General features: G+C 38.0%; 1 protein-coding gene across 8 annotated transcripts in view; it reads right to left on the bottom strand.

Annotated features, from left to right (window-relative positions):
* Positions 1–12,626, bottom strand: part of Luzp2 (leucine zipper protein 2) — a 463,171-nt gene that overhangs the window by 42,453 nt on the left and 408,092 nt on the right. For all 8 annotated transcript variants that reach the window (XM_051148629.1, XM_051148628.1, XM_051148627.1 and 5 more), the window contains exons 8-9: positions 8,158–8,232; positions 1,974–2,138 (exon numbers count right to left, since the gene is read on the bottom strand). In XM_051148629.1, the coding sequence (XP_051004586.1) occupies positions 1,974–2,138; positions 8,158–8,232 (240 nt within the window). The remainder of the gene's footprint in view (positions 1–1,973; positions 2,139–8,157; positions 8,233–12,626) is intronic.

The raw sequence follows: 12,626 nt of genomic DNA, 5'->3' as shown, positions 1-12,626 counted from the left end.
AATGGATTTTTTTATTATTGGTTTTTGAAAAATAAGGAATCTACAAACTGCTTGCTTAAATCCTCCCTGCTCTTTTCTGTGTTAAACTAAGAGAGATAATACATATTTATTAATTTCAATGACAGGACATACACTCAATACTTGAAAATCAATAAAAGCAACCCTCAGTAATCTCCTCTATATATTCAAGGTCGTAAAAAATCCCAGCTCTAATAATTCATTTAAGCAATTGTAATTTGAGTTGGAGACAAAAGCCACATGATCACAGAATTGAGGGCATAGTGTGCTGGAAGTCATCTGTTTCAGACGAGGGTTGGTCTCTGCAACAGACGTAGCACTAGGGAAACCAGTCCACCTCAGTTCATTAAGTCACATCAGGACCGGGTTCTTCCTCTTCCCGTGTGGCCTGGCAAGGCAGTCCCACCAGGGGAAGTCATCAAAAAGCAGTCAACAGAGTCCATGTCAGAGACAGCCTCTGCACCCTTACTAGAGGACCCACATGAAGCCTGAGCTGCCCTTCTGCTATATCTGTGTAGGAGGCCTAGGTCCAGTGCATGCATGGTCCTTGGTTGATGCTTCAGACTTCACCAGTCATTCTGGGCCCTACTTAGTTGGCTCTGATGGTCTTCTTGAAGAGCTCCTGTCACCTCTGGGTACTTTTATACTTCTCCCCAACTTTCCCACAAGACTCCCTACATTTTACCCAAGGTTTGGCTTTGAGTCTCAGCTCTGTTTTGAACCACTGCTGTGTGGAGCCTTGCAGAGAATAACTCTGTTAGGCTCCTGTCTGCAAGTATAGCAGAGTATCATTAATTGTACCAGAGGTTGGCTCTCTCTCTCTCATGGGGTGGGTTTTGGATTGGGCCAGGCATTGGTTAGACATTGCCCCTGCTCTCTCCTTATCCCTATACATCTTGTAGGCAGGGTATGTTTTGGCTCAAAGTTTTTGTGGGTGGGTTGGTGTTCTCCTCCCTTCACTAAGAGTCTGCTCTAGTTAGAAGGTATCCTCTTTGGTCTCCATGGTTCCTGCTAACAGGGGTCTCAGCTAAGGTCTCCCTTACATCCTCCCAGAAGCCTATCCTGACTTAGGTCTCCTGCTTGTCACTCAGATTTCCCCTGTCCAGGGTCTCCTTTTTTTTTCTGCAGGCCTTCTGCCCTCCCAACCTGCTTTCTTCTGGTCTGATTCCACCCTCATTTCTCTCTGAGCTTCCTCTCCTACCTCATTCCATCTCTTCAAAAACTACCTCTGTCTTCTACTTTCCCTTCTGGGTGAGATTTAATCATCCTCCCTTGAGTCGTCGTTGTTACTTATCTTCTTTTGGTCTATGCACTGTAACATGATTATCCTGTACTATACCATTAAAATCCACTTATAAATGAGTATATACCATGTTTGTCTTTCTGGGTCTGGTTTATCTCACTCAGCATGATCTTTTCTAGTTCTATGAAGTTGCCTGCAAATTTCATGATTTTCTTGTTTTTAATAGCTAAGTAGTATTCCATTGTGTAAATGTACCACAGTTTCTTTTTCCATTCTTAGATTGGGCTGCAGAGATGGCTCAGCCATTAAAGGCTAGGCTCACAACCAAAAATATTTACTTAATTTTAACATGCATGTTTTTACGAGGAATGTTACTTATGCCTCCAAAGAAGGTTCATATCTGTGTTGTTTATGAGAATGTAACACGAATATTTTTTAAAAGTTATTTAAAATCATTGTTTTTCTATTTCTGTTGTTGTAAATCAACAATTATAATTTCATGCTTATGAACCAAGCTATTTGACAATGAAGCATTGCTTTCTGCAAGACTTCTCTGGGATTTTAGATGGAGCTACTCTCTGTTGAGAGCTGCCTAATCAATCAATCTGTGAGTTTGGTGTCTGACTTAGGTTCAATGTGATGAGTATTCATAATGGACATTAAAGACAATACTTTAATAGTCATTACTGGTAGCACATGAATTAAAAAGTACCTTGCTTTTTGTCCTTGTTTCTGGGACTTTGGAAGCAATTGTTCTGGATGGATGTAACATCTGTGGTGAATTTGATGAGATGAGACTCAAAGGAGGAGGCTGATCACGGAAAACTGACGACAAGCAGAGTTGTACGGTCTCTTTCATTGCTTTCATCTGCGATTCCTGAAAGAGAAGGAAGGGTTAACGTTTTTACCTTATTACCATTTCACACATTGGTCTTAGCCAATACTTGTTCCATACAAATACAAACTGGTTGTCAAATGAAATTTCTTGTCTTGTTTTTATGTGGTGTCTACAATACGGTCTATGCTTGAACACCTTGTGCCCATGTGGTGGCAGAGTGAAGGCTGTGGAGCCTAGGATGAGGGAATGGGACACTGGGAGACAGGCCTTAAGCAGAAATAGCATGACCATACTTATAGGCTGTGCTCTCTCTCTCTCTCTCTGTCTCTCTCTCTCTCTCTCTCTCTCTCTCTCTCTCTCTCTCTCTGTCTCTCTCTGCTCTCCTCTCTCTCTCCTCTCTCTCTCTCTGTCTCTCTCTCTCTCTCTCTCTGTCTCTCTCTGTCTCTGTCTCTCTCTGTCTCTGTCTCTCACTGTCTCTCTGTCTCTCTCTCTTTCTCCCTCCCTCCCTGCTCTATAGTTCTTGCTCTCTCCCTCACTCTCTCTCCATTCCCTTCCTTCCCTCCTTTCCACTAACTTCTTTCATCTCTTTCTGCTGTCTAATCTCCCAAGACGTGATCAAGCTATTGCTACTGCATCTGAAAGCCATAGATGTGGTCCAATATATTTATATACATGATGTCATTTCACATTGCCAAAAGTTTGGATATGCATGGAACTCTTCAAACCACGAGCCAGATGAACTCCTTCTATCTTTAAGTTACTTTTCACCAGTCATTTGATTGTATTGATAAGAAACATAACTAATTCATAAAATGTATACCAAGATATGGGTTTACTGCTTCTATAGACCTGACCATGTTGTCTATAAGCCATTGGAACTGGCCTGTAAGAGGATATAAAACAGTATGAAACTTCAGGTGATGCTGTGGAAGACCAGTGTGCCAGTAGAAATGAGGACACTGAATCTTAGCTCAGGAGACCTTAGTGGACAAGGACAATGTCAGACATTGGTCACAGATGCTACCATCCTGACAAATACTCTGGCTATATTTTGCTACTCTGATGAAATGTGCATGTGGATGAATTAACAATCATGCTGTGGAAAGGAGCTTCATCATTGTGTTTAGTGAGGTTTCTAATAGGTTTTCAAAGGAGAAAATGCAGCAGAAGGATGTGACATATAAGTAGTTCAGTGAAAAAAATGCATATGAGTGTGGTTAAAGTGGTAGGCATGGGACAGATACCACTAAACTGCATATATTAAAGAGATGGGCACTGTTGAGGTGAAACTACATACACTGCATGGGGACAATAGGAAGGTATATTTAGGTTAAGCCCTCACTCCTAGAAAGTTCTAGGGGAAACAGTACAAAGCCCTTTGAAATTGAATGCTTGAGCACAGGAAATTTCCAAGTCATTTTTTTATGGTCTTGGGGATGGAAAGATGGTTCAACAGTCTTGTAGAGCACAAGAGCTTGGTTTCCGTCACATATATACAGGAAGCTCAGAAGCATTTTAATTCTGGCATCAGGGTATCCAACACCCCCTTCTGGCCTCTGGCAGCACTGTACTTATGTATAAAATTCATCCCCTCCCCACTGCCACACACAGTGTGCCACACACAATAAATCTTAAAATGAAAGATGGTCATTAGACTTTAGACTTTTGTACAGTGGTGGACATGTTAAAGATTATGTGGATTTTGATATTTCACTGACTGATCAGCATGAGATGGCTGTGGTTCTATAGACATAAGCTTATAAAGGAGGATTTCAATACTGTGAACCTGCAGAAAGCAACATTATTTCCTGTATATATTCTTTTCTGTTCTTTTTGTACTGTTCACGTCATACATCTAACACATGAGAGATTAAAGTGCATTTCCAGTTGATAAATAAATCTCTCGGTCAGAGCAGTAACTTAGTTCATATGCTGAAAGCAATGAAGGTCCGTGAAGTAATAATTTCAAATGAAGATTTTAAAATAGGTTTTGATGTATTATGGCAGACATCGCACCTATATTCAATTTTAATTTAAATTCTTTGTCAAATGTATGCTCTCAGAAGTCCCTGACCATATCAGGAAACCCTCAGCTTAGTATAGTCACACACAAACTATCTCTAAGTAGCCCAGAGGAAGTAGAGAGTGCTCTGTACTCTTTGCTTCAAGTTGTTCTTAATGATCTTAAAATCCCTCCTGGGTTTTATAGTCTACTTGGACTATAGTCTGTACCAGGATCTCTTGTCTTACATATTGGCACAGTTCTTTGTTGACAGTCTAGATAGAGCCTGCCGGAGACTACGGTCTGACATTTGTCACTATATTAGTGTCATCCTCTTTCTACCACCCCAGTAAATACCAGTAATTGAACAATCTGGTTTCTGACTCTGAGTGTTGTGTTCACACAAGTCCAGGGACAAACAGTGACCCTACAGTACAGTCCGTTGTCTCATCATCATACTTGCAAGGTTGTCTATACTGGAGCTTCAGGCAACTATTTACTTTGAAGTTTGCTATGACAAAATGTCCTTTACTGAAGCACAGTGTGGCATGTGCAGCATGCTTTCCTCTGGATCTGGAAACATAATTATTCTCTTCTCACACAGGTCTTTGTTTATCCTTTCTTTCCTTACTTCAAACCACTTTTTCCAGTTGCTTTGCCATACACCGTTGGCATTGTAAATTCTCCAGCTAAAATGCTCCACTTTTCAATATACTTGCAGTATAGCTAAATAAATGTTTTTCTGGAGACTCAGAATTGATTCGTAAATCTTGAGATTTTTTTTTTGTTTATTTTGGTAAAATAAACTGAACATATAGGACAAAGGTGAAACTTGACGATGTTCTCACAATATTTATGTGATAGTTAAGGTTATTTGAACATGAGATACAACATATCTAACAGGTAAATATGTATGGGTGTGAGAAAAGTGTCGTATAAATGTGACAAAGTTGTGAAGAACAATTCTTTTAAACTGTAGTTTCTGCCCATTATAGATTGATATAGCCTTTCCACCTGGATCTAGAGCTGTGGCTTTTAAAACTTTGTATGTATCTTGCTTGATACTTGTTAAAACCAATCTCTAATAATGTGACATACTTTTTATAGCTCTATGTGCCAAAAAAGAGGTGACAGAATTATAAAGGTTGAAGACAAAATTTTCATCAAAGAAAAGCAATCTTACCCCATTCACTAATAAAACTAATGGATAGGCTTTCTGGGTATCTTCAATGTGACAGGCAATAGTCCATAAGCCTAGTTTTTATGCATATAACACTCAAGTCACCTTTAAAATCTAAGTGGTATGGCTGCCATCTATGAAGCATCACACTGGGAAGATTTGAATATAGCCAGTCAATAAATGGTCACTTAAGCACTCGAATACTGTTCCTAGAGACTTTCAAGCCCAGACTAGCACAGGCTATAGCAGGGAGTGGGCTCACTGCACAAGGGTGCATGTGAGAGTGGTGAATAGTGAGACAAATGAACAGAACTGAAGGTGAAGAACAGCTCTGCAGTATCCCCGAGTTCTGTGCCATAAGCCTATTTCTAACCAACCCGCTGTGATGTGGATGTGAGATTGGGTGGTATATACAAGTGTTTGTAATGCACAAATCCATGTTATATTATTCTATTGCCTTGTGTGTCAGAATGTATTATTTCCTGGTGAGTCCATTATATTTGATATGGGAACAAAGAATATGTGCCATACATGTTCTGAAACCTGAAGTATCCAACATAATAGAATCTCACAAAAACTTTTTCAAAACGTCATAACCATTGATAAATTGGCCAGTTATATAGTGTCAGATCAGGGAGAATATATAACAAAGAATAATTCAATAGACAGAAATGTGATAAAGTCTTAGAAGTTGGGAGATTTCCTTAGGACCTTGAGGACTCAGTATCTTCTTGGGATGTAAGAATTTTTTTTTTTCAGTGGCAGCAAAGGCAGAGAGGATTGCATGTTCCTCTTGGCTTGCTCATTCCAGCAAAGCCAGACAGTCCCCATGTATTTTGTAAAAGGTGACAGAGCATGAGTTGTGCTAGAGCATGAGGGGGAAGCATCACTGGGGAAACCTTCTTACTAAATTGTTCATCCAATGAATTATGCCTGATCTACTCCACAGAATAAAAGCCAGGCTACACTGAATTATTAAATATTAATAAGTGACCATGCCAGAGGACTGAGGTTGGTGAGATATCTGCTTACTTATCTGAATATTTAATTTGTCTCAGAACTCCAAATCTTTCAAAAGAATATCATTAACATTCAGGATATGTCCTCCTTAATTTCCCCATTGTGACACAGTCACAATGCTATGCCTGAGATGCTCCCTATGTCAACTGTGAAGATGACTGAATCATAACAAAGTGAGGAAATATGTTCATGAGAGACACCGTCATATCCCTAAACATTAGATCTTTAGCCTTGTCTTTGAACTACCATGTGATGCTAGGAGTATGGCACAGTATCAAAATATGCACACAGCAGCAGGCTCTCTAAAGTGTGAAACCTGAAAATGTCCAAACGGAACCAGCCTTACATAGCCTGTTCCACAGCGAAACGTCCACAGTGCAAACTGGTAATTAGAAGGCAACCTTCTTTTCTTCCTTTCTTTCCTTCTTTTACAATTTTTCTGAGTTCATGTAATGAATTATTGAAGATACAAGTCTATAAACTCACTGTTCTCCCTCTTCAACATTATCAATAACATGATTCATATACTATGGGAATCAGCATTAACAGCTCTTTTTTTTTTTTTTTTTTTTCTTTTTTTTTTTTTTTTATTAATAGAATTTTTTTTTTATTAATTTATTCTTGTTACATCTCAATGTTTATCCCATCCCTTGAATCCTCCCATTCCTCCCCCCCCCCATTTTCCCATTATTCCCCTCCCCTATGACTGTTCCTGAGGGGGATTACGTCCCCCTATATATTCTCATAGGGTATCAAGTCTCTTCTTGGCTACTTGCTGTCCTTCCTCTGAGTGCCACCAGGTCTCCCCCTCCAGGGGACATGGTCAAATGTGAGGCACCAGAGTATGTGAGAAAGCTCTTGAGAGAAGGTGAATACTTTAAGTTTAACCAAGATGATTATGAGAATTATAGTGCTATACAGAAAATAATATAATGTATGAGGTTAAGAGTAGTCTGAATTGAATATGGAAGGGCATCTCTGTAATTTCTTAATACAACTATACTCTACATAAATTACAGACAGATAGAAAAATATTTGTAATACAAATAAATATACAGGCACCATGTACCTAAGTCTATGCCTACATATATATTACATGCATAACATGCATGCAATATTTATATGTACAGATTCTTACTCTGTATCTATTAACTAGAGGCTGAAACATGTGGTACATAAAAATGTGCTTTGTAGCCATCTACCATATATTTCTCAGAAATCAATCACAACCAAATATTGATATTTATTCTTTTACTTAATCTATTTTCAATTAATTTCATGTGCTTTGGCAATTATTACTTATAAACAAAGGATATTTTATTAATAATTTTTGTGTTTGGACTAGCATTTCAAAATATGACTATACAAAATATATGAAGTTCTACATTCTCTCTTATTGACACTTATTGACAATTATTACTATGTGTAATGTCCCTGTGTACATGTCCAAATTCTCTTATGTGAGGAACAGTTCTAAAGCATAGGCATTTAAAACACAGTTTTTAAACAACTCAATGTTAATGATTACTTCTATACTGTTTGTACTCATTCATCCAGAGTTGACACAGCATGTCACAGATTTCACATTAAATAAATTTATCCATGGTGCAATGGAATAAGTGTATCAGTAAGATAAAATAAAAATGAACTTCTAAACTCATAGAGTTTAATTAGTTTACTGTGACAGAAGAAAATGAGGAGACCACGAGGTCCCAGGAAGACATCGAGAGTTCTGGAGTTCTGTAATCAGCTACTGTGCAGAGTGTCTAGTACTGCACTGGACAATGACCGGCAGCAGCAAGCACATCCTATGTTGCTGAAACCAAAGTTGCGATGGCTTCTGGATGTGAACTTACCCTGTCAAGAGCTGCTTTCTCAAGTTCATTTTTGGCTACAGCTAACTTTTGTTCCAGTTCAGTGAGCTGCTGGGCCTGTAACAAGAAAGAAAGGCAGTGCATTTCAGTATACCCTGTAATCTACTCTACACATTTGTCCTCCACTGCAAAAGAATAAAAGAAAAAGAATGTAGCCTACTAGTTTAATTTTCATATTAAAATACAAAGTCACACAGTCATTTGATGTGTAAGCAGAGAACAGAATGATAGGAATAAATTGGGACTAAAGTCTCCTGGGTTGAAACACCTTTGTAAAGACTATCTCAAAACTTCCTTAAATGTGTACATCCTCCTACAAGATGTTTCTAATTCTTAGGGACTGAATTGTATCTCCACAATCTCCTGTGTTAATGTCTGACTGTCTCGTTAACTTTAATTTTTTATTTGGTGAGAATATAATTAGGATTAAATAAAGTGCTCTGTTTGTCTCTGTTTCTCTGTCTTTTTTTTTTTTTAAAGTAAATATCACACAAACACTCAATGTGAAGCTACCATCACCAGATCAACAGGTCAGAGGATGTGCTCTCCAAAAACCAAGTCAAGGAGAACCTGAAAATGAGCAATCTAGCCTGCAGCTGTGCAGATACGTCTCACGTAAGCTGCACAGTGTGTAATATGTTGTTGTGTTACTCAAGGAGATTAACATAGCAATATTTGTTTTTTTTCTTATTAAGGTTTTATCCCATATTTCTGTATCCTATCACATCTCTTCATTTCTTCATAACAGGTCTCTTCAATGAAAGCAAGAGCAACTACTTATTTGAAAACATATATGCTACAAAACTACCAAGCCAACAGCCATAACATATACACAGAAGAAATGGTGAAGGGAAGCATGTCTGTTTCTGATTTTTTTTTTTTTTTTGTCTGCTCTTCAGATTTTAGTTGCCTTATCCAGCCTTGACATGAGGGCTTTTGCCTTTTTTCATTATATCTTGTTTTGTTGTTTTCTCTTGGAGGCCTTGTCTTTTCTGAAGGGAAATGGACAGTAGGGGAGTGGATCTGGGAGAGAGGGGAGGTGGGGAGAACTGCGGGGGGGGGGGATGGACAGAGGAGGAACTGCGGTCAGGATATATTGTATAAGAGGAGAATCTATTTGCGATAAACAAAGATGTGTATTCAATAAAGAAAGATCTTGCCTTAGCTTTGTGATCTTGGACAAAATAGCTGACTCTTTTAACCAAAAAGTGACAACAGTTTTCTGTCATAAATTTTCATATACATAGGTAGTTGTGAATGTGCCCAGCCACAGCTTCATTGCAACTTACATGTGCTTGTAATATAGCCATAAATTTCTTTCAGCCTTTGAATGTAGATAGTATCACAGTACAGCCCACTGCTATAGATAAGAGTCACAAGACAGCTCTTCTAATGAGCAGAAACCTAAACCATGGAAGAAGCAAATCATGAACTGGATGCTTGAGACTAACAAAGTAGGAAAGTTGCAATTGTAGATTTGTCCAATGTCTCTTTAAGGGATGTCTGCCATTCTTTAGAAATAAAAAAACCACCTTGTTAATGTACTTGATAACAAGGATGATAATGTTTCTGTATTCCAGTTTCATGGGAATGGTAGCGTCCTAAACAATTAGCCATAGGTCTAATCACCTTAAACATATGTTATTTCCACCCCCAAATGTTTTAGTATGGGTGTTTAGTTGTCTTGTCATTCAAAATTGTAATTTTTCTTTATTTTAGAAGAGCTGAGCTCAGTCTTATTCTGAAATCTCTCTTGCCTGCTGACATGATCTAAATAAAAAATATCATCATATAAAATACTTCCAATGTAAATATCTATTGTGCTCTTGAAGAGAGATAAATCTGTTTACATAAAACACATAGCAATCAAGAGAAAAGTAATAAAGCAGGTGAGTGGAGGAGGGACACATATGACAATATTTTATTTGTCATGCAAATATAAACATGTATAGCTTTAAGAAATAGGAATGCATGAAGGCTTGCAAGACTGCCTGTAAATATAATGCCCTCCAGTCATCCGAATAAGTGTTATTGCCTTCAATGAATGGGATAACTGTCTATGCAGGTCTCCCTTTTTCTGCATCTGAGGAAAAATGCCAGCTTCTGCATTGGTAAATCATTGTTCAACCTTTTCATCATTAGTACACAGTCACAGCAGACCAGAGATGGCAGTAGATAAATTCTTGATCATTGAACACAGAGAAAAGGGTTTGGTTCTGTATTAGTTTTAGTACATTGAGAAAAGTATTTATTCCCTACAAACTTAGGTTTCTTTTTTCTTTTTATTTATTTATCTATTTATTTATTTTTTATTAATTTATTCTTGTTACATCTCAATGGTTACCTCATCCCTTGTATCCTCCCATTCTTCCCTCCCTCCCATTTTCCCCTTATTCCCCTCCCCTATGTCTGTTCCTGAGGGGGATTACCTCCCCCTTACATGCTCATAGGGTATCAAGTCTCTTCTTGGCAACCTGCTGTCCTTCCTCTGAGTGCCACCAGGTCTCCCCCTCCAGGGGACATGGTGAGGCACCAGAGTACTTAAGAAAGTCATATCCCACTCTCCACTCAACTGTGGAGAATGTTCTGACCATTGGCTAGATCTGGGTTTCCTTTTTCATATCAATAAAAGTATCAGTAAAATAATTAAAGAAGTAAAAGCAACCCAAAATAACACACCAATACTTTATAAATAAGGTACTTTGTTGACCTGCCTTTGTACATCATGAACAGGAGCAAATGTAGCAATCTGGTATGCTCATTTCTGGACAAGAAAAATGAATTCCAGTAAACAAAACATTTGGGTCTGAAACAGTTATTATCAGCCACCACAAGGTTTTCAGTTGTTTACCTGAGATCTTTCAGACCATGAGCAAGCTCATATGTGATAATGTTACAAAGAGAGTAAAGAAAAGCTATGGTAAGAGCTGCAAGATTCACATTTACTGATATGCTGTCCTAGTTTCTAGAAGATCAGTTGTTATATCAATTCACACACCAGGTCTATATTATATACAGGAAAATTAATATAAAAGGTACAACACCAGATGACTTGTAAGAGTTAAGACACTTAGCCAGAGAGTAAACTAGTTAATAAAGTCAACTTTATACAGTTTACTTGAGAAAACATAATGCATTATAAAATAAAATATGATGCAATTTCAGGAAACCCAGTATTGATTTCAGAGGAGCTTTCATTCTCATACAACCAGTGACTAATATTTGTTATACCACAAATTTTTTCCAAGTTTAAAACAAACGAGTGAGGAAAACATAAAAAATAATACGCAATTAAAGTTGCCTAACGTAATTTAAATAACCAAGCCAGAATTGAGAGTTAGAGCAATGGAAGAGAGCTCACTACTCCCCCAAAGAGTCACTTAAACAAAAGCATAAACACACCCTCCATTTTCTCACAGGTACACTTCACAAGGAACTGTAAAATGGATAGACGGTGAAAGAGCTTATTTTCCTGGATAAGGCTCTAGTCCTATGTAGTCAGTCCTAAATATTTTAAAATAAGGACAAAACTATCTAGACTTGGTTGTGTGTGTGTGTGTGTGTGTGTGTGTGTGTGTGTGTGTGTGTGTGTGTGTGTGTGTACTATAAAAATAACTGTAGATGAGAATGAGGGACTTGAAAAAAGTAGTAATGTGAGAGAAAAGGATTAGAAATGATGTAACCACAGTGTGCTCATGTATGAGAAACTTAAATAAAGAAAAGAAAAACAACAGGTTGGCTGCTGAATTTATCATTTCTTAATTCACTTTTCTAAAACTATGACTTCAAATTCCCGCAGAACTCTGAGGCTCTGGTTGTCAGTATGTCTGGGAATAAGACTTTTTCTCTTAGAAATTTCATTGTTCCTCCTTTCCCCCTTAATTTTCTTTTTTCTTTCTTTCTTTCTTTCTTTCTTTCTTTCCTTCAATTCTTGTAGTTTTCTCAGCCTGTTCCTCTCCTGCCTGACCCAATTGGGACACAGAGAGAGAACCTAACATAGATGAGCTTGGAAAGGCTACAATACCCATTGTTCACCATCCTGAGGAGGCTTCTGGGGACCCTTAGCAAGGGTCCTGACCTGCTTGGCCCATATGGGACACAGACAGTGATCCCATTCATAGGAACCCCCAGGGCTGCCAACTCCATGGACAACCAGATGGCTAGAGTCCAGCATAAGAACACAAGCAACAAAACTCAGAGCCGTATAACACCACCAGAAACCAGTGGTCCTAACACAGCAAAACCTGCAGATACTAGCACAACCAAAGCATAAGATTTTAAATCTGAGATGATGAAAATGATAGAAGACTTAAAGGAAGAAAATAAATCTCTGAAAGAAATACAGAAAATATATTCAAACAGATGAATGAATTGAATAAAAAAATTTCAAGATAATACAATCAAATGAAAGAAAGACATGAAAGAAATGAATAAAACTGCAAGACCTATAA

This window comes from Acomys russatus, chromosome 7 (genome assembly GCF_903995435.1).
Source record: "Acomys russatus chromosome 7, mAcoRus1.1, whole genome shotgun sequence".
In the NCBI taxonomy this organism is placed as follows: domain Eukaryota; kingdom Metazoa; phylum Chordata; class Mammalia; order Rodentia; family Muridae; genus Acomys; species Acomys russatus.
Note: the sequence above shows the minus strand (reverse complement) of the source record. Positions and strands in the feature narration are given on the sequence as shown.